The 22743-nt window shown below is 51.2% G+C and overlaps 1 protein-coding gene across 1 annotated transcript in view; it reads right to left on the bottom strand.

The window, feature by feature from the left end:
• The window catches only part of LOC107120461 (G protein-activated inward rectifier potassium channel 1-like), a 34792-nt gene extending 18503 nt beyond the window's left edge, over positions 1-16289 (bottom strand). Inside the window, exon 1 of the mRNA XM_015423167.1 lies at positions 15639-16289. Coding sequence (XP_015278653.1) covers positions 15639-16289 — 651 coding nt within the window. The remainder of the gene's footprint in view (positions 1-15638) is intronic.
• Between the last annotated feature and the right edge of the window lie 6454 nt (positions 16290-22743).

The following is a 22743-nucleotide window of genomic DNA, read 5'->3' as shown; positions in this document are numbered from 1 at the left end:
AGGCAGACCTTCAGACAAACAGCTGATGCAGCCACTGCGGGCTGACTTGACATATGTCTGCACACTCCTGACGCATCGCTAAGACCAAGAGTGAGATTGCAGCTGCCTTCCTCAGGGAGGACTGGGAGCTTGTGCCAAGGCCCGAATCTGCCTGGAAGTCACACCCTGCAGTCCCAGCAGCCTTTACCCCGACGACTTATTTTGCACAATTCAATCTATTTCCAGGATAGTTGTTCTCAAAGGGAAGAACATTTAGCAGAAGTCAGGGAACACAAGCCACTGCAGATTCTTCAGTCGGGCTTATTTAATAGGGGCTGGACTTTTACAATCAATAATGTCCCCTTGGACATCAGTTAAGCTTTGCTACAAACAGCTGGGGAGGAAGGAGCCACAACCGAAGAGGTGGGAAAAGGAGACAGAGGCTGTTTCCACATGGGGGCGGGGGACAAAAATGTACCCCCACCACGGCAGCAGCAGCAGCAAACTGGCTGGGAATGTCTTCCCCACTCCTCCCCCTTTTGTCCACTGCATGTATACTAAAAGAAGAAGAAGAAGAAGAAGAAGAAGAAGAAGAAGAAGAAGAAGAAGAAGAAGAAGAAGAAGAGATTGGATTTATACCCCGCCCTTCACTACCCAAAGGTGTCTCAGAGCGGCTTACAAACTCCTTTCCCTTCCCCTCCCCACAACAGACACCCTGTGAGGTGGGTGGGGCCGAGAGAACTCTGACACAAACTGCTCTTTTTCAAGGACAGCTGTGCCAGAGCTTGTGACTGACCCAAGGTCACATCAGCAGGTGCAAGTGGAGGAGTGGGGAATCAAACCCGGTTCTCCCAGATTAGAGTCCGCACACTTAACCACTACACCAAACTGGCTCTGTGACGACGATTCGTGACGACGATTCTGGTATCTTTCTGTGGCACGGAAACCTCCCCTTTTGTTTTCCTGCTTCAGTATAATGCTACAGGGCGACTCTGCTGGGAAAGGGACCTCTGTCCCTTTAAAGGGCTGGAGTGGGGGGAAAAAGGGGGTGGGATAAGAACATAAGAAGAAGCCCCAACCGGGATAGCCCGGGCAAGCCGGATCTCGTCAGATCTCAGAAGCCAAGCAGGGCCGACCCTGGCAAGCATTTGGATGGGAGACCTCCAAAGAATACCAGGGCCGGGAGTGGGAGGCAAAGGCAGGCTTCTCTGAACATCCTCTGCACCCCAGTAGGAGTTGCCAGAGGTCACCATGACTTCCAGGCACGGGCACAAAAACACACAAATGCAAAAACAAACAAACAAAAGAACATAAGAAGAGTCCTGCTGGATCAGACCAGCAGTCCATCTAGACCGGCATCCTGTCTCACACAGTGGCCAACTGGTTCCTCCGGCCAGCCAAGAACAGGGCACAGAGGCTGAGGCCTTCCCCTGATGTTGCCTCCTGGCTCTGGGATTCAAAGGTTCACTGCCTCTGAATGTGGAGGTCCCCCTTCAGTCACCCGGGCTAGTAGCCACTGATAGACCTACCTTCCATGAGCCTGTCTAATCCAATGTGTGGTGCCACCACTTTGCAGGCCAAGTTTAGCTCCTTTTCCTCTCAGCATTGGCGGAAGGAGCAGCATCCAGGTGGACACACTCTGCCGACCCTGCAGTTTCTCCTTTGAGATGGACAATCAGAGAGTTGCCATCCTCCAGGTGGGGCATGGAGATCTCTCCGAATAGCACCCTATCTCCAGATGGCAGGGATCAGTTCCCCCGGAGAAAATGGCAGCATCAGAGGGCAAGTCCTATGGAATTACGTACCAGTGAGGTTCCCCCCCTCCCTAAATCCCACCCGCCTCAGCCTCCATCCCCTAAACCTCTAGGCAGTTCCCAATCCAGAGTTGGTAACCCTCAAAAATCACCATGTGGAAGCAGCCAAAATCACACAGGTACAGCCCAATCTTATGCATGTTTCCTCAGAAGTGGCCGGGTTTTATAGGGCTGATGTCCCCTGTGCATGTTTTGAAGGGCTGTGATTATCACCCACCTCATGCTCCGAGAGGAGAAGAAGAAGAGATTGGATTTATACCCCATCCTTCACTCAGAGTCTCAGAGCTACTTACAATCTCCTTTCCCTTCTCCTCCCCACAACAGACACCCTGTGAAGTAGGTGGGGCTGAGAGAGTTCTTTCGAAGACTGCTCCTGAGAGAACAGCTCCGAGATAACTTGTGATTGACCCAAGGTCACCCAGCAGCTGCATGTGGAAGAGTGGGCGATCAAACCCGGTTCTCCCAGACAGAGTCCAGACTCTTAACCACTATACCAAACTGGCTCTTCACTGCCTTCCCAGTTCTCAGCAGCAGTGGCCCCCTTAGCAAACAAGCTGCTTTGGTCACAAGCTGCCTTTAAGAGGACCAGTGGCTTCTTTGCAAAGATAGCGACAGTTTATGACGGGTGAATGGGAGAGTGAGAAAGGTTGTAGTGGTGGGTGGGGTTTCTCCTTCCTTTTCCTCCTGGGACAGGGCATGAGCCACTGTCATCCAAGTGAAGTGGAATGGCAAGTGACTTAGCCCATGTGTGAATGTGCCTCATTGAACTCAGGCGTGTTTCTGAGTATCTGTATCCAGGGTGCTGTTTCCACCCAGTCTTGTGGTAAGGGTTCCCAGCTCCAGGTTGGGAAATCCCTGGAGATTTTGGGGGTGGAACTGGGGAAGGCAGGATTTGGGGAGAGGAGGGACCTCAGCAGGGTACAATGCCATAAAGTCCACCCTCCAAGGCAGCCATTTTCTCCAGGGGAACTGATCCCTATCACCTGGAGATCAGTTGCAATTCCGGGTGATATCCAGGCTTTGCCTGGAGGTTGGCAACCCACATGAGAAAAAAAGCAGGAGTGTGGTGAGAGACAGAAGCATGCCAGAGGCTTTATCAGGGTTTGTGCAGGGGGGGGGGAACACATAGGAGGAGGGGAGAAAGAGAGGTTTTTCCCCAGGGAAGGTTCTGTGCATTGGGATTGTCCAAAGTCAAAATCACTGCCTACAGTCATCTTGTTATTTTATTTATTATACTGGCTTTCTGTGTACGCTTTCACTACAGGCATTAAGAAAGAACGTTTTTGCGTCTCGGTCTTTTTGAGCACACCAATGTAACGGCCACGCATAACAGCTCTTTCCAGTTTGCAGGGGCGGGGGGAGGAGGGGATGGCTCTTGAATTCAAGTCATCTCCAGGCTGTGTGAACAATTTTCTGATTTCTGTGAAATCCAGAATGCAGCCTTCTGCACATCTAGCGCTGGCTGGTTGTAAAAGCACAAATTGTGCAGAAGGGGTGGGGGAACTTCCCCAGATCCTGTTTCAAAGCCTTCCTGGCATCAACCCCCCCCCCCCATCAATAAAACAGCAGTGGCTGTTTGGGGAAGAGCTAAATCATCCCTCCCCCCATTCTCCGCAAACAGCTGATTGGTGCTATCATTATCTAACCTCAGCATAAAGCTTGTGATCAGAGTTCAAGTGAACGCATGAAGCCGACTTATACTGAATCAAACCCTTGGTCCATCACGGTCAGTATTGCCTACTCGGGCTGGCAGCAGCTCTCCAGTGGCCCAGACAGAGGTCTTTCACACCACCTACTGCCCGGTCCTTAACTGTAGATGCCTGGGGTTGAACCTGGGACCTTCTGCATACCAACAAGATGATCTACCACTGAGCCACAGCCCCTCCCCGAATATTACTAATATTACTAGTGCCTACGAATCATTTTTTGCTGTATTAAAATGGAACATCTGGGCTATGTTTGTGAAGCAGGAACCTCTTCTGGACTGTAAAGTGGCATTCTTTAGGCTGGAAATGAGGATTAAGGGATTCAGCCAAAGGCCAAAGACTAATTTCTGGGGGGGGGGGGGGAGGATTTGAAGGAAGAAGAAAAGGAGGTACATCCGGTAACTGTTCACAGTGGGAAGGCACAGAAGAGAGATGGGGAAATCCACCTAGAACACCTTTTATGCACATAGCCTCTATTGCTAATTCAAAGAACCATGGGAGCAGCAGACTCCTCTGTGTGCTCTGCTACAGTCGCAGTACCTATGGGGCAAGCTGGGAGGGGTGTATGGGAGACACACATCCCCACTCGCTTGTTGCAGCACATATTGTGTACCAGATTTTTAGGCAATGCCGTGCACCAGCTTTTCTGTCTAAGGCATTTGGTATGCCAAATACTGATGCTTTCAAGCTTGCAGGTGGGGTTGATGCAGATGTGTGGTCTCGGTGTTAATAGGCTCCACTCAGCTGGGAGCAAGGCTCCCTCTATGCTGTGGAGTTATGTGAGCAAAAAAAACCCTTCACACAAGTCTGTTTCCCAGGGCAGCAGAAAAACCATTAGATTGCTTCCAGGAAACCCTTCACACAAGTCAGTTTCCCAGGGTTGGCAGAGAAAAACCATCAGACTGGAGTCCAGTAGCATCTTAGAGACCGACCAGAGTTTCAGGGCGTCAGCTCTGGAGACTCAAAGTTCCCTTCCTCAGACAGGTGTAGAGATCGAGATCTCAGAGTCCTTTTAACCTAGGAGGTGGGTGGGAGGGATGTTATAAAGAATGCTCGTAAAAGATGCAAAGGTGCCATGCGGAGCTTTGACTCTGGACACCTTATACCCTGAAACTCTGGTCGGTCTCTAAGGGGCAAGGAATAGAACTTGGTCGCCCAAGGAGAAGCATGCCAAAGGGGTATCCCCCCCCCCCACCAAAGGTGTGGGAGAGAAGCGGCGAGGCGGGGCTGGGTGGCAACCGGGGGTGGGGGGTGCGGGGCTGCCTCGGCGTGCACGTGTGAGCGCGCAGCGACGTGCCCTTACATGGACACTGGGGAGGAGGGCGGCTCAGAAGGGAAGCTGGGGCTGGTCCCTGCCGCGTGGGTTTCAGCAAAGTGAGGAGGAGGCCGGGGCAGCTGCGCCCCGTGGGGCATCTAAACGCGGGCCCATCGCCGTTCCTTCTATAGCCTGAACACAAGTTGGGCCTGGCAGCCCACTGAGCGCAGGCTCTGACCGCGGCCCAGGCTAGCCCCCGCTTCTGGTTGGCTTTTCAGATGTCGTGAGCGGCACAGGCTGCTGTTCCGGGTTTTTGGCCTTCCCCTCCAGTCTGTAGAATTAGAGCGGCCGAAGAGGGCCAAGTTGCGGCCTGGAGAGCCCAGGCGAGCCAGCTCTCGAAGGCGAAGTCGGGGCGGCCCTGGCTAGGACTTGGGTGGGAGAACTCCTCCAAGGAATGCCAGGGGCATGGCACAGAGGCAGGCCATGGCAAACCACTTCGGAATGTCTCTTGCCCTGAAAACCCGAATGGGGTCCAACGTTCCCTCTAAGCTGTGGAGGCTTGTGAGGAAAAATTCTACTTTACGAGCCACTGGCATTAAAGTTGTGAGCGAGCTATTTGGCTACTGCATAAATTAGTTTGCTCCAGAGCCATCCTTCCTGAGCAAAGACAAAAATGTGTGAGCCAGCTAGCTCACACTAACTCAGCTTAGAGGGTCACCAGAAGTCACCAGAAGTCAGCAGTGACTTGATGGCGGTCACCAGAAGTCAGCAGTGACTTGATGGCAAAAAACCCAAACAAAACAGAGGGCCAAGTCAGACCTGAGGTGGGGGTGGGTATGGGGTTTCCTCCATGGCTCTCCTGTGCAGGGAGTCCAGTGTTCCCTCTAAGCTGAGTTAGTGTGAGCTAGCTCACAGTTTTTTGGCCTCCGGCTCACACATTTTTGTCTTAGCTCAGGAAGGAGGGTTTCAGAGCAAACTAATTTATGCAGTAGCCAAATAGCTCGCTCACAACTTTAATGCCAGTAGCTCACAAAAGTAGATTTTTTTGCTCACAGGACTCCACAGCTTAGAGGGAACTTTGGCAGGGACTAGAGATAAACAACTTCTGGAAATGCTGTAGTCATGGGGGAAAAAGGTGTTTTTTATTGTTTTAGAAAACGGGAATTGGGGAGAAGATTGAAACACATGCTATACTTAGCAAACCAAACCTTATTGTAATGCTTGAACACTATAAATACATCATCTGTAACTTAATAAGTATAGAAAATTGGGACATTTATGAAATTTAAAAGTATAAATGCTTGTCTACCAATAAAATTGTGAAGGTACCCAGTACTGGAGACAGCTGCAGTCTGCTGTACCCTGAGCGCTCTTAGCACATGAATCTTAGTTTTTAGGTTATCTGTGAGGTATGACAAAATAAAATGCTGGAAACAGAAAATAAAGATATGTAATAAACAAATGAACTATTTGGGCAGAAACGCTCTCATGAGTTCCCATAATAGTCCTAGTGCCACGTTTGAATAGCCAGTTTACAACACCGAGTAATTCTCATCATACTCATTATAGCATATTAATTGTGGACAAAATTAATCACATTTGGAAGCATCACTGGAGACCAAGATCAAGATAATTCTTACTATGTTATTAGCCATTACTGAATATGGATGGGAACATCAGACAATGAAGAAAGCTAACAGGAAGCAAATTGATTCGTTTGAAGTGGGGTGTTGGAAGAGAATGTTAGGGATACTACAGATCGCCAAAAACACAGATAAGCGGGTTCTAGATCAAAGTCAACCCTGAATTCTCTCTAGAAGGTAAAATGACCAAACAGGCTCATTCTTTGGTCACCTTATGAAAAGACAGGAGTCACTGGAAAAGACAATAAGGCTAGGAAAAGTTGAAGGCAGCAGGAAGAGAGGGAGACCGAACATGAGATGGATCGACTCAGTACAGGAAGCCACAAGGGCCCTCCGTTTGCAAGACCAGAGCAAGGCTGGTAACGACAGGAAGTTTTGGAGGTCTATAATTCATAAGGGGTGCCATAAATCAGGACCGACTCGACAGCACAAAACATGCACACGTGCTTGACAGTATGTTGGCTCCACTGCAGTAAGGTAAAGGTAACGGTTCCCTTGCTCGAAAGCCAGTCGAATTCGACTCTAGGGTTGCGGTGCTCATCTCCGTTTCCAAGCCGAAGAGCCAGTGCTGTCCAAAGATGTTTCCGTGGTCATGTGGCCGGCATGACTAAACACCAAGGCGCACGGAACGCTGCTACCTTCCCACTGAAGTGGAACCTATTTATCTACTTGCAATTTCTTGCTTTTGAACTGCTAGGGTGGCAGGAGCTGGAACTAGAGATGGGAGCTCACTCCATCATGCGGCACCCGGGTCTCGAACTGCTGAACTACCGACCTTCCACAGCCTGCAGCTCAGCGTCTTAACCACTTGAGCCACCTCAGCTCCCCACTGCAGTATACACAGGAATTATAACTCCTTAACCTTGTACACGCATGGTAACACAAGATGGTGACCATACGTAGCGGGAGGACTGTGGGCAGTGCGTGCTCCTGTTACATTTGGTTGGTGTGCTCTCGTGGTGCACGGATGTAACATCTAAAACGGTCTTATATTTTTGCCAATATAACTTTCACTGAAAGAACAAATGCTCTTTGTATGTAACTCAGTGCACGCCACATTACCGCAGAGTAAATAAGTACACTTTACAGCAGAGAAATGTGTTATGGGGGAGGGTGCTGCTGCTGCTGTGCATGCTGTAATTCTAAGTGTGAGAATAAGGGTTGTTGTCAATGAAGTACATTTGGGTCTGACCCCAGACTGCTTTGTTTAAATCCTAGCTCAGGGCAGCATGGTTTTCCCCCACTCTCATATTTCAGCCTCATGACAGCCTTGTGAGATAGGTTAGCATGTGTGAGAGAGTGTAACCGGTCTGGGGTTCCCCAGTGAACTTCACCACTGAGTGAGAATTCAAACAAAAGTCCAGCATTCCAACGACTGCATTGCACTGCTTCTCAAACAGGCATCCTGGTTACTTGGAGGGGGGGGCATAGCTGTCTGCATGTAGAAACTTCCCCTTTCTTTGATTAGTATTCCCCATGTCCCTTGCATGAGGCCGAAATTACCCCTGCGTAGGAAAGCACAGGAAGGTCAACTCTGTGATTGTAAATAATCCTCCCTGTCCTGTCAGTGATGGATTCAGAAGCGAGATTTAAAATTAAATTTCTGTCTTATCTGCACCCTGACTTGGGTGGACCATGCTAGTCCAATCTTGTCAGATCTTGGAAAGTCTAAGCAGGGTCAGCCCTGGATCGTTCTTGGATGGGAGACCACCAAGGAATTGCAGGGTTGCTATGCAGAGGCAGGCGACGGCAAACCACCTCTGAACGCCTCTTGCCTTGAAAACTGTACAGGGCTGCCATACGTTGACAGCGACTTTCCACCACCATCCATTATCTCCATGCCCATATCTAAAGAAGCGTGCTTGCACACGAAAACTTATCCCTTGAATAAAACTTTGTTGCTCTTAAAGCTGCCACTGGACTCGGACTTTGTTCTGCTGCTTCAGACCAACACGGCTACCCCACCTGAATCTTATCTGCCTGCCAACCGTCGTAGCAGAGCTGTCTGTCATTTTGAGTGACACGGGTGCGAATTTGGTCTGAGCCCTAGCAGACCAAGGAGGCGAAGGGGGCAGCAGAGAGCCGCCTCGGGCTACCAGACACCTTCGTACCCAAAGCAAACATTGCTGACCTGCCCAGATTCATGGACCCCTCAGATGACTCGAGAATTTTGGGTGCCCTTCCCCCTTATTCCTGCCAACCTAGCAGTTCGAAAGCAAGAAATTGCAAGTAGATAAATAGGTACCACTTCAGTGGGAAGGTAACAGCGCTCCGTGTGCCTTGGTGTTTAGTCATGCCGGCCACATGACCACAGAAAACGCCTTCGGACAGCGCTGGCTCTTTGGCTTTGAAATGGAGATGAGCTCCGCAACCCTAGAATCGGACTCGACTGGCTTTCGAGCAAGGGGACCTTTACCTTTACCTTTTTTCCCCCTTATAGCAGCCCTGAAGCTGAGTTACACTAAACTCTGGGCCCTCGTGATTAGTGAAACAACACAGAAGTCAGGGCACAGACTGTCAAGTTTTCTTTGCTAATACAGGAGCTAGAAACCTGACATTAAAAAAAACCCCAAAAGAGGTTGCCAAATCCAGGCTGCAGCCAACTGCAGCAGTTCTGCCGCTGCCAGCCAATGCGCTCTGCCTGGTTTATGACCTTCGAGGAAGGCCTGCGGAGGTGCCTGGACTAAGGCAGCGTGACCGACGTGCCTTTTCTGCGGGTGTGATCTGACAAAAGTCAGAGCTCAGCGGACCAGCCAGGGTTTGCCTTTGATAGTCAAAGCACTCGGGTTGGATCCGGGCCCATGTCGGAGAACGGCTTGTTCCGCGGATACAGGAACTTGCGAAGACACGGCAGAGAGAGGCAGGCGACAGCTTGCGGCGCTTCCTACTCTGTGGCTGGGCTACAGCAGGGGGAGAGTTCTTGCCAAAAGGAAAAAGGGATGGCTGGCCACCCATTCCCCCCAAATGTCAGCCCCCTCCCAGAAAGAACGGACCTCAGAATCAGCAAAACCAGACCTGCGTGGTGTAGTCATTGCAGTGTCGGGCGAGGGGCTGAGGGACCCGGTTTCAGAGCCTCACTCTGCCATGGAGGCTTACTAGGGGACCGCATGGGCCAGTTGCGCTCTCTCTCTCTCAGCCTGACCTACCCCACAGGGTCGTTGTGAGGATAAACATGGAGGAGGATGTTGTAAGTTGCTTTGCATCCCCTCTGGGGGCAAAAGCAGGGTATAAATGTGTTAATAATACCAGCTTTGGATTTGGTATAGCTGAATAAATGCTGCAGAGAACAGCTCATGCTGAAGATAGCTTGAGAGAAAGAGACCCGGTTGATCATGATTCTTGTCAAGTCGGATCATTTGCTCGGCAGGTTTCTTGAGAAGGGACACTGCGATGTACAAGAGCAATTATATTTGGGAGGGGTTCCCCTTAGAGTGTTTTTAACAGTCTGAACAGAAGGAGTTAGACTAGCAACAGCAGGTTCATAACGTAGCCTTCTTCAAAAACTTCGGGGGTGAATTTCAATCTTCTGTGCATCCAGCCGACTCGCTTTTAACAGATGTACAGTGCATGAGGGGTTTCAGTCCTGATGGATCCGTCGCTGAGTTTAATAAACAGGAAAAATCGCTCCTATAAAGGATTTTATAATGAGTGAGCGTGAATGGGGACTGTCAAGATACATGAAGTTTATGGGGGGAAATCTGCAGTCCTTCCTGTTTACATCCTGACCTTCCTCCAAAAAGCTCAGGGGTGGCGTGCATGAAGGGGGTTATCTGATATTTTGACTTACAGCTACCTATGAGCTAAATTAGGCGGAGAGAGAGAGAAAGGGTGTTTAGCTGGTCAATGGTCACCCCAGTGAGCTTCACAGCAGCAACTGGTGATTCCAACCGGGGGCAGCTTCCGTCTGGCAACTATTCTCTGCGGAGGTCTCATGGCTACAGCAAAGACCTCTGCAGTGGAGCAGCCCCATGGTTGTTTGCTTTGCACTTTCCTTAACTCAGCCCCCTGCCCCATTAGCCACCATCCCCCACTGGAGAGCAGTTAGGAGTCAATGATTGCTGTCGTAATTATAAAGCTACAGCGATTCTTTTTTGGCCAGCGAGTCCCAGCCAATTTACGGCAACCCCCTCATGGGGTTTTCAAGGCAGCATTCAGAAGTGGTTTTGCCATTTGCCATTGCCTCCGTGTAGCAACCCTGGACTTCTTTGGTGGTCCCCCATCCACATACTAACCAGGACCGACCCAGCTTAGCTTCTGATATCTGATCAGATTAGGCTAGCCTGGGCTATCCAGGTCAGGGCAATTACCATTTTTTAAAAAAAATCCTGGAAAAGCCCTCTCGCAGTATGTCGGGGCGGGGGGGGGGGACAACAGTGCCAGGGGGGAAGCTGAGGCAAAGAAAATGGCAGCGATGTCAGCTGGACCTGCAAAAATGTGCATTCTCCTATCCACGTGGTGTGCAAATGTGCTCAGGCTGCAATCGTTCCGAAAAGATTGCAACCAACTGGGTTTGGGAAAGAGCAGGGCAAAGCAGGGGGGAACCTGGAGTAGGGGATGACGTCATGTGGGTGCCACCCCCCCACACACTCCAGCCTGAACCTCAGAATGGAGCACATCCTCTGTGTGGATACAGCCACGGCCTTTCCAGTCCAAGCCCAGCGCTCTAACCACTACACCACTACACCACTACACCACAATGACTTTCTTTGTTGAGGATCTTAGGAGGCTGACGACAGCTTTGCAAGAGCCAAATTCTTAAGAAAAACAGGCCAAAAAGGGAAGGATCTCCAAGTTCTATAACATGATGTGTGATATCTATATATCTAATAGCCAAGTTGCCCCCTCCGTGCGGATATCTAAATCCACACATCGGGGGCACTTGGGGAGCAGAGAGATTTTCCTGCACATTTGGGGCAATCCCCAGATGTGCAGAAAAATCTGAAATGTATAAAAAACTATAGGGGGGGATACTTAAATCCCCCCCAAAGCAAAAGAGCATTCCCTGCGCATGCGCAGGGAACGCTCTGAGAACTGCCTCACCGCCGCTGCTGGGGAGGGGGGGAGAAGGCTTGGCGGGCTGGCGGCTGTGAGCTTCTCAGCTCTCGCCACCGCCACTGGTGGAGGGGAGAAAGCTTGTCGGGCCGGCCAGGCCTCGCTGCTGCCACCACTAGGGGAGGGGGGAGGTTTGGCGGGCCCGGCAGCTTGGAGCCACACAGGCCTCGCTGTCAGGGCCAGGCAGGGGAGAAGGAAAGAAGGCTCAACTGCGGTGGCTTCCTCCTCTTCATGGAGCTCCCCCCCCCCGCGAGTATTGCGGGTCGCTACTTCTTGTATATACTAAAACTGCCAGGTCTATAAAATGATGGAAAAGGGAACTTCACAAATCCATTAAAATGCCTGTCATATTTGAATGAATCGAGCGGTCTTTTCTGCATGAAGCATCCTACTGCAATGTTGTTTCTTGAGGCTAAAGAAGATTACAGGATACAGATTTTTAAAAATTTAAGCTGGAAAGGCAGTGGAAGAATGGGAATTTGTATCCATGTGGGGCAGATGTCCATGAACCAGAATGTCCTTGCTATTTGAGTCATGATAGATTGCCATCACAGATAGTTCACAGGTACTGTTATATTCATTTATGTAAAGGTGAAGGTATTCTGTATTTATTGGTTGCAACTGAGATATGACTGGCAGGATGCTGGAAAGATTCCAGAACCTCCAAGGAGCAAAATTCCTTAGAATCTGACTGCGGGTTATGTTAACCGGCCAGCATTTTTACTGATGTGTTCATTCCAAATAGCATGGGTTGATTTTCCGGAAAGAAGAGTCTTGCTTTGGTAAAGCTCTTGTGAATATGGAAAGAAGCCTTTTGGGTTATTTTAAGAAGACAGAGGAACAATCTCCAATATGTCTATTCTCTCTGCTACAAAGCATGATATGGAAATGGCTTCGAAAATGGACCCCAATCTCCTGTTGGGTCCTCAAAAAGCTGCAAAAGAGATGGCGCGTAAGAGCAGGATAACTCTTCTCAGGGATCAGCCCCAAAGCCCCAGGGCCAGGGAACAACTGGGTACCCTTCGGAAATTTGCAAGGAGGGGCAAGCTCAGTTGCCCATCATTGGATCGCAGGATCTGGTAATCAGGCATTCTGTCTGTGAATGAGGGAATTCCATAAGTAGCTAGCAGGGCTCAAAAGTGGACCTTTTAAAAACCAGTGGCCACTGCAGCATCTGTCCGTGTCGATGAATTTCATGAATGAATCACGGTTCATATAAAGCAGAGAAAAACCGAATAACCTGACAGATGTTAATTTTCAAGCTTCCTACTTCCCGGTGACAGCAAGCGTAATCTGATCTACTTGGAAGTAAATCCCATTTGATTCAATGGGGCTTACATCCAGTATAGTGTTCCTAGGAGCGCAGCCTGTGCTCTCTCTTCATATCCTTCCTTTCCGGCTTAACTTCAGCCAGGACGTGCTTTGCCCAGCCCGGGGAAACTGGTTTTTCATGACACGGCTGCACCCAGGTCCTGTGAAAGAATGGCAAAGAACAGGATGCTTTTGAGCATGTGTTGTGTTCTTTCTGCCACCAACTATGGCCAGTATCAGCTGGAAGAAACCGCTTCTGATATCGCTGAAAATGACCACCACGGAGCTTTTGTGTTTTCATTTTTCCCGACTAGCTGTTCATTGAACTATTGTTTGTCCTTGCTACTTTGCAGAGATTGGATCCAGAGGGATCTGCTGTGCGCAGCTGCGGGTGACATTTTTTCCAGCTGAACAGATGGTCAGCGATGTCAGCTCTGAGCAACTAAACCATGGGCTGAGGAGGAGGAAGGCCTGACAATCAGCCCTAACAGGTGGAAGTAAAAAAATCAATCGTATCGACTAACAGAAAGCTATGGAGCAGGATGTGTGAAGTATGGGTGCCTTTGTAGCAAAACTTGCTTGCTTTTTGGGGTGCGGGTGCCGTATTTCCAGGTGGGGCTTCAAAGAAACAACTGGAGGAATCACTGCTTTTCCTCAGAACCAACAGAAATGTCTGCAACTGTCTCCCGAAGCCCAGCTGCTTGGGCATCTTTGAACTAAACCGGAGTCCTACGGCTCCTTCAAGAGTAGCCCGGTTTTTATTGCACCTGCAATGAGCCGCTCTTTGCATCAGACAAAGTGGGGCCCTAGTTTTCTTTGGGAATAAAGTTTTGTTAGTCTTGAAGGGGCCACAAGACGGTGGTCTATTTTTGCTGCAACGGAGAAACACGACTACCCCGCTGGAATTATTCCGTGCACGACAAGAACTGTGAATTCTTAGAATCTAACTTGCATCGGAGCTGTGACTGTGAAGTTCATATGGCTTTACCGATTTGTAACAAACACCTTCCTGATGCTAGTCCTGCCGTCTTTTAAACATCTGGCCATGCCCACAGTCACAGTAACTACAGGGAGAAATCGGAAGGGTCAAGGCCAAACTAGATAGTGGGATGGAGATCCACAACTGGATCTTGACAGTGTGTGTGTGTGTTTTTCTAAACCGTTCCATGGGACCCCAATTCAGATCTTGGCTACAGCACTTGGGGGAAACAGAAGGGGTTTAACCCTTCAACCCCTGCATAGATTCACTAGAACTCTTCCCCCTTCTGTTATCAGCAGTGGAAGAGAAGCCAGATGCCTGTCTTTTCTCACTCCCAGGGCTAATAGTTTTAATCAGAGAAAATGCACAAGGGGCCCTTCTCCCCAATAGCCTGGCAATAGTTTTAATCGGAGAAAATGCACAAGGGGCCCTTCTCCCCTTGCGCCCCAGCACCAATCTGAGTCACGGCCCAGTTAAATGGAAATGCCAGCATGGTGTAGTGGTTAATAGTGCCGGACTAGTATCTGGAGGACTCAGGTTTGAATCCCCACTTGTGCCATGGAAGCTCACCGGGTGACCTTGGGCCAGTCACACTCTCTCAGCCTAACCTACCTCACAGGGTTTTGGAGAGGTAACATGGAGGAGAGGAGAATGACGTGAGCCTCTTTGGGTCCCCATTGGGGAGAAAAGCGAGGTATAAATGAATTAAATAAATAAATATCTCAATTTTTAAAAAAGAATGCTGGCCTTTAAAAAGACGCTCTCGTTCTTTAAACAGAAATATCGCAAACTGAACAATCTGGCTTTAAAAAGACGCTCTCGTCCTTTAAACAGAAATATCGCAAACTGAACACCCCTTTCAAAAACTCAGATTGGTGAATCTGTGCTCCAGATGAGACATCCGCTGCTCGATCCCTGATATGGCTCTGAAGTGCTAGCTGAGGATATTCAGCGGTGATGGGAAGGCGCTCTGCTTAAGCCCAAAGCTGCACATTCTTCATCAGATTAGGCCGTGCACATGCGCGTGTATAAGCATAAATGAATTCAGGCAGATGGGTGAGGAAAGAGCCTTAAATTCTAATTCACATGTGCTTGTAAACATTGTAGGGGGGGTGGTTATTTAATTTAACCAACTGATACTTAAGGCGACTTGATGAGGCGACCGTTGTTCACAGCTTGATCCTGTACGCATTTACCTGGAAGTAACTATCAATGAAATTCCATGGTGGTGGCTCCCAAGTGAACGGGATTGCTTACTTAAATGTTAAAAAAAATCTAGTATCCAAAGCAAAGATTGGAAATCTATGTGCAGGTATGGGAAAATTCAGACGCAGCTAAAAACTCTGCCACAAGCTCCCACTTCTGCTGAGCCTTGGCGCCATGGTTGAGTGCCTGCTTGGCACACCGAAGGTCCCAGGTTCAATCCCTAGCAGCTCCAGTTAAAATCATCAGGTAGTAGGTGATGTGAAGAACCTCCACCTGAGACCCTGGAGAGCTGCTGTCAGAGTAGACAAAACTGACCTTGGTGGACCGAGGGTCTGATTCAGTAGAAGGCAGATGCAGGTACCCACTGATTCACTTTGCAATCTCTGCTCTCTCTCCCTCTCTCTCTTTGCACGGTGCCTGCTAATAAGCATCAGCTATCTCGCAGTCTTAATTTGCAGAATGCTTTGTGATTCTTATAGCTCCTGCCCTCTCTATAACCCCATGATCCAGTTCTTAAATTTCCCATTTTGTAGATAGGGGAATTGAGACCAGCAGGCCTCAGATGGGGGCTCGGGAGAAACAGGACAGGAATCAAGATTAGGCACTTCCAACTATGAGGATATGGTACAGCAGCAGTGCCCCCACACTGTGAAGAGGAGGCCGCCTTCCCCCTATGGGACCCCTCTCACTCACCTTGATGAGTTTACAGCGGATCTGGGCCGAGACCATGTGGCTGTTCCGCAGGTTGCCCACCCGGAACATGAGGCAGAGTTTTCCGTCCCGCTGCGAGATGACAGCCGCCCGGCTGAACATGAGGGTCTCGGCACGTTTCTTGGGTTGGGACATCTTGATGAACATGCATCCAATCAGGAAGGCGTCCACCACGGAGCCCAGCAGTGACTGGAAGAGAAACAGGATAATGCCCTCTGGGCATCGCTCCGTGATGTAGCGGTGCCCGTACCCGATGGTGGCCTCCGTCTCGATGAAGAAGAGGAACGCCGAAGGGAAGTTGTAGACGTTGGCGACGCAGGGGTTGTGCCCCGGATCCGGCCCGCGGTGCATGTCCAGGTCGCCGCGCAGGTAAGCGATCCCCCACCACATGGAGGCCATGACCAGCCAGGCCACGGTGTAGGTCAACAGGAAGATGAGCAAGTTCCAGCGCCACTTGAGGTCCACCAGGGTGGTGAAGAGGTCGGAGATGTAGCGGCTGTTCTCGCTGCCCAGGTTGCCGTGCTGGACGTTGCAGCGCCCGTTCTTGTCCACAAAGCGCTGCCGCTTCCGGCGGGCCGAGGTGCCCACCACCGCCTGGTAGTCGTCCCCGAATTTCCGTCGCACCACGGACATCCTGGAGGGGACGCTCGTCCCAGGTGGGTTCTCCTAGACGCCAAAGGACAGACCCTGGATCAGATGGTGGAGACTCACCGAGGGGCTTTGTTGAGACAACCGTTGTTGTCGGGGTCACAGAGCCTGCCTGCTAATGCATGACTGGAGGTTGGCAACCTGCATGGGAGTGGGTGGTCTCTCCTCCCGGCTGACGGCTGAAGGACCCCTGGTGCCTGCCCACTTTTTACCTGCCAGTCCTGGCACTACATAGCATAGCCTACCTTGGCTGGCAACCTCTCCTGTGCCCTGTGTGGGTGTTGGAGGATCCTGGCCCCCGGGGAGCTGGGCTGGGTGGTCCCTCTTGGAGGTCAGTGGGGGAGCACCAGGCACGGACTCCTTCGGGCTGGCTGGGGCAGCCTCTCTGCTAGCTGGCGACGAGGGGAGGGGATTTCAGCCGGGAGGCAGCGACGGAGAAGGGCTCGGCTTTGGACGGTCGCCGTGGCTGGCTGGCTGGGGAGCCCTTCTGGACGGCGGGCTGCAGAACACGAGCCCAGCCGGGGAGGGAAGGTCTCCTTCTTCTGCAAGCGGGCGCAGCGGAGGGGGTCTCCGGCGGGTCCCTCCTGGGGGGCAGAGGCACCGGCGGATCGCCCGCCCTCGATGCCCGGCGGAGGGGGTCTTCGGAGGCAGCGCTGGGGTTGTTGCAGCAGCTGGCCAAGTCGCGCCTGGCAGCGGTGCGCCCGCGCTGCGCTGGGTCCGCCGTGCCAAACTTGCCAGCCCGGGCTCCGGGCGAGGCGGCTGCCTTCGAAGGGCGCCGCTGGACGCTGCCCTCCCCACCTGGCGCGGTCGCGGGCTGCTGCTGCCCGGCAGCAAGGGTTGGGGGGGGGGGGGGGAGGTCAGCTCCGAAGCTTCCCCTCTGCGGTCTTCCTTTCCAGCCCAGACGCTCCCGGCGGCGGCGGGAGGGTGGCGAGCGCTCCGGAGGCGGCTGCCGAACTCCCCGGCTTGTGCCGAGCAGCGCAGGGAAGCGGAGCGGAGTTGAGACTGGCGCGGGACTCCGCAGCGCCGCCTGGTGGCCGCCGCCTGGCTCTCCCAGCGAGCCTTCGTGGCGGCCAGCGGGGCGGGGGGGGGGGGTCGTCTCTTTGGGCAAGGTTCGGCTTCCCCCCAGCCGCCCTCGGTGGGCACGGACGTGGTGCTCAGGTTCAGCTCCTCTGCCACCACCACCACCCCCCGGGTCAGGAAGCACGGGGGATTGGGGAGAGCTGCACCCCGGAGCAGTGGCGGTGAGTCATGCGGGCGAGCGACACAATGGCTCAAGTCCCGCGCGCAAGAAAGGGATGGGGAAGTGGAAGGAATTCGAATTAAGGGAGCAGCAGATCCCCCTCCCTCGCTCCCCCGCACGCTCTTTTGCATATTGCGCAGACGGCGGAGAGGGGGCCTTGCTTGGCGGCGGAGAGGGGGGCTGCAACTCCCCTCTCAGTCGGATGTCTTTTTTTGGGGGGGGTCGCTCAGATTCATTTGAGCTGTGGGCTCAAGCCCATAACGTGCCAGCAGCATGCTTCTGAGCATGTGCAGAGAGCGTTAATCCTTTCTTCACTGAACAAACCGGGTTTTCCAAGAGACCTGAAGCACTGTCTATCTCTCTTCTTTGAAAATTGATTTTTAAAATCCCCTGTTCTACTTTCAGTTAGGGTTGCCAAGTCTGGGTTGGAAAATACCTGGAGACTTTGGGAGTGGATCCAGGAGAGGGCGGGGTTTGGGGAGGGGAGGGGCCTCAGCAGGGTACCATGCCAAGGAGTCCACCCTTCAAAGCAGCCATTTTCTCCAGGGGGGCTGATCTCTGCCAGCTGGAGATCAGCTGTAAAAGCGGGAGATCCCCAGGCCCCACCTGGAGGCTGGCAACCAGAATTTCAATCAGAGCACGGCATCAAAAACCGGAACTTGATAAGGCTTGAGTGCTCCCAGAAATGTTACTATTCCTTTGTTTATTCCGATTTTCCATCTACCTGCTTTTCTCTAATGTGCTATTTTCACCTGTCACTGGTGTGTGTGTGTGGGGGGAGGTTAATTGTACAATGCCATTAAAAAAACCTCTCTCTCTTTCCCCAGCGACTCTTCAGTTTTGTTCCAATGTGCTAGGCACTGTACAAGCCTCAGGAGTCACCTGCCCGTGCCCCAGAAGTAGGGTTAACAGGTCCCCCCTGGCCACTGGTGGGGGCTTGGGGGGGTAGGGTGGCCAGATCCAGGCTGGGAAACTCCTGGAGATTTGGGAATGAAACCTGGGGAGGACAGAGACCTCAGTGGGGTACAAGACCATAGAGTCCACCCTCCAGAGCAGCCATTTTCTCCAGCGGGACTGATCTCTGAGATGAGCCGCAATTCCAGGGGATCCCCAGGTCCCACCTGGAGGCTGGCATCCCAACTAGAAGCACCATTCGAATGCTGTAGTCGTTTGGACTGAACGATGGGTTAGGGAATAAATCCCTGATTAGATTTCTTGCCATATTCTTTAATGCTAAAAAGCAGAAGGCAGTTCTGGAGCCGAGCCACGGTGCTGGGAAAAGGGCAAGGCTTCACGGTTATCCTGATAAAAATCACTCTCCGCAAGCCATTAGGAAAGCAGGCTGGTAAATAATGGGGGCCGTCGATGGAACTCATGCAGCCGGGATGACATGTTCACTCTGCACACCGGTTGCTCCCAAGCTCACAGTGAACAACAACTGGGGCAGCTGAGAACAGTCACTTGAGAATAGTCACAAGGGAGATTTGGCAGGCAGGGCTGCCTTAACCCATTCCATTCCAGAGGGTGCAGAAGAGAGCGACGAGGATGATCAGGGGCCTGGAGACTGAGCCCTACGAGGAAGGGCTAAGGGCCCTGGGAATGTTTAGTTTGGAGAGGAGGAGATTGAGGAGGGACATGATCAATGTTCCCTCTAAGCTGTGGAGTCTTGTGAGCAAAAATTCTACTTTGTGAGCTACTGGCATTAAAGTTGTGAGCAAGTGATTTGGCTACTGCATCAATTAGTTTGCTCTGGAGCCCTCCTTCCCGAGCTATGCCAAAAATCTGCGAGCTGGAGGCTAAAAAACTGTGAGCTAGCTCACACCAACTCAGCTTAGAGGGAACACTGGACATGATTGCTCTCTTTAAATGTTTGAAAGGCTGTCATTGGGAGGAGGGCAAGGAGCCGTTCCAGTTGGCAGCAGAGGATAGGACCAGAAGCAGCGGGTTTAAATTACATGCAGAAAGGTATCGGCTGGATATTAGGAAAACTTTTTCACGGTCAGGGTGGTTCAAAGGTGGAATCAGCTGCCTAGAGAGGTGGTGAGCCCCCCTTCACTGACAGCTTTCAAGAAGAGGCTGGACGAATATTTGTCAGAGGTGCTTTAGGCTGGTCCTGCATTGGGCAGGGGGTTGGACTAGATAGTCTGTATGGCCCCTTCTAACTCTGTGATTGTATGATTCTTACCCCACGGACTCTTCCCTGCAAGCTGCCTGAAGGCACTCCCCTCGCCCCGGGCTAGGCTTCCTTCTGGTTTCCGCTCCTGGCAGCCATTCAGAGTGGCACGAGCTGGAGGGGAGCAGCAGGAGTTAAGCTCTTCCTTCTGCCTTCCCGTTCTCCCTCACAAGCTGATCACCCCACCACTTTCTTGGGACTGCATAGCTCTGGCTGGCCAAAAGGTTGGCGGGGAGAAAACAGGGCTTAATTTTAAAGGAGAATGTTATGGGTAGCACAAAGTACTGAGAAAGAGAAATTTGCGATCCTCCTTGCACCTACATTCATTTGCCTTGGTCCAGCGAATGCCGGTTGCTTTTGTTGCGGCAAACAGCAGAACACCGACATCTTACAACTGCCTGGGTTAAAAGGCACCCAGAGCCCTGTTCGCTGCACCGGCACAGCCCTGTGTGTGTGGGGGTGTATGATGGCCACATCTGGTAGCCAGGTAATTTTATGCATTACCCCATTCAGGCTCCCTGTGTTGCAGCCAGTGTGCAAGGTTGCGCACCAGTGGACGTACTCATAGATTCCTAAGCAATGTAATTTTTTGTCCTTATAGCGGTATATTTTTGGGTGGTGTGTGTGTGTCTGTGAGAGCTCACCAAGCTTGGCACAGGTATGAAAAACCTTGGCACAGAAGACACTGAGTGTTTCAAACTGTGTGTAAGGTGTTTTTTTCCTTGACTGCTCTGCTACACACTGAAATGCAACCTGACAATTTCGTAGCTCAAACGGGAGCATCTGATGTTAATTAATATTCCATATCGCTTTCTCCCACCCTCACATACGGTTTCACCTCCCCAACAGATTCGACTCCTGCTTGCCAGCAGGGGGGGTCTCTGGAGTGTGGAGAGAGGCCCGGGTTCCGAGAGACGGTTTCCCATCTAATTTCTTTGCAAATCAGGCGAGCTCCATCTCTAGAGGAAGTGCGAACAGCAGAAGATCAGATGCATGGATAAAATCTGAACATGCTGGGATTTCAAGGCACTCTCCTGCCAGCTCCCTCCGAAGCCGCCTTTGCCATTCATGCTCCCTGGCATCTTTTCCAGCATGGGTAATTCAAACCGGAGTACCGCCGGAGCCTGTGCCGTTTCCGAAGTCACACAGAGGACATGCCCATTTTATTAGAAGGTGGCTGCATTACAGCTCCCGCCTCCAGTTTCCTTTTGTGTCAGATCCCCTTTCCAAGATCTGTTGATCTCTGAATTAACCAGTAGGGTTTGGATGTGGAGTGAAGAAGGTTCACTCCTCACTTTCACACATCCTCTCTTCCCTCCAGTCTCATACATATTCAAATGAAGCCGCCTTATGTTTAATCAGAGGATTGGTCCACCAGAGTCAGTATTGTCTACTCAAACTGGCAGCAGCTCTCCAGGGTCTCAGGTGGAGGTTTTTAACATCACCTCCAACCTGATCCTTGTAACTGGAGGCACTGGGGATTGAACCTGGGACCTTCTGCACGCAAAGCAGGTGCTCTGCCACTGAGCCATGTCCCCTCCTCCCTTGAAGGAGGACTAGCAAGGGATAGCATTTAGAGTGCTGCACTAGGATCTAAGTATACACACATGAATACACATGAAATTGCCTTATACTGATCAGTACAATAGCAAGAACAAAATCACACGGTGGAGAGCACAAATTACTCAAGGTCAGATTACACTCAAGTGCTGCTTAAAGGCATATGTCTCAAATACGTTTAATGAGAAAATCATATGTAGAAATTGAAATGTAGAACCTTTCGTATGATCCACATATACTTATTAAAGCACTATGGCTTTAAGACAAATTCCGCACATGTAATATACATAAAGAAACCTCCCTAGAGCAAGACCAATATGACAGGCTATGTGCAGTCCTTGAAAACGGCTGTCCTCTTCTTACTGCTTCTTATTGTCCAAGCGTTTAGGTCTGCAGAGAGGCTAAGGAAACTGACTGACGTCACTTGATAGCCGTGGATGTTTCGTTAGTCTGCTTCAGAGTCAGCGTATTCTTACGGAACCACAAAGTTTACATATTTTGCATGACTTACCTCACTCCCGCATGAGCTTCATTGCATTCCTTTTGGCAAAGTGATTCTTCATACTGAATCAGACCATCAGTACACCAGTGTCAATGTTGTCTACTCTGACTGGCAGCGGCTCTCCAGGGTCTCAGGTAGAGAGGTCTTATAACTGGTCCTTTTAACTGGAGATGCCGGGGACTGGACCTGGGACTTTCTGCATGCTAAGGAGATGCTTTGCTGCTGAGCCACCAGCTTCGGTAACTGTATGGTTATGCAGATCATGGGACCTGCACAGTCAGAAGCCACGTGCAATGGCTTCAAGGTGTTGGTAATAGCCTTTAAAGCCTTATACGGCCTGGGACCAACATACCTAAGGGATTGCCTCTTCCTGTATACGCCCCAGAGAGCCTTACGCTCGGACAGTCAACATCTCCTGGTGGTCCCTGGCCCAGGGGATGGATGTCCGCTTAGCCTCAACCAGGGCTGGGGCTTTTTCTGGTGGAACACGCTCCCTATTGAGATCAGGGCCCTGATGTGTTTTAGATTTTATTCTGTTCATTGAAATGGATGTAACCTGCCCTGAGCTCCTCGTGGGATGGGCAGGATATAAATGCGACAAATAAATAAATAAAGGCCCCATTCACACGGAGCATTTGCCGTGCTAAAGAGACGGATGATAGGCGGATTTTCCGGGCGTGATCACACCGCAACATTTAGGAAGCGTAGTGCTCCCGTGGCTAACCCATGGCTTCCCGCCGAAGATGCGGATTAAAAAACTAGTACCTACGAGGTACTAGTTTCCGGAAGACGCGGGGCAAGGGCGGGCATCTGATCGCATCCCGTCCTAGTCCCGTCGCAAACCCCAGCCTGCACAGAATGCGTACAAACGATCATGCGCATGCTCACCTTCTGGTGAAAACAAATATTCCCAATTGCCACGGAAGCGGTGCCTAGCGATTGCTGGTGTGATCGCGCCCCGCCG

Source organism: Gekko japonicus, unplaced genomic scaffold, assembly GCF_001447785.1.
Source record: "Gekko japonicus isolate JY-2015 unplaced genomic scaffold, Gekko_japonicus_V1.1 scaffold661, whole genome shotgun sequence".
NCBI classification, from domain to species: Eukaryota; Metazoa; Chordata; class Lepidosauria; order Squamata; family Gekkonidae; genus Gekko; species Gekko japonicus.
The sequence above is the reverse complement of the archived record's forward strand: the minus strand, read 5'-3'. Positions and strand labels throughout refer to the sequence as shown.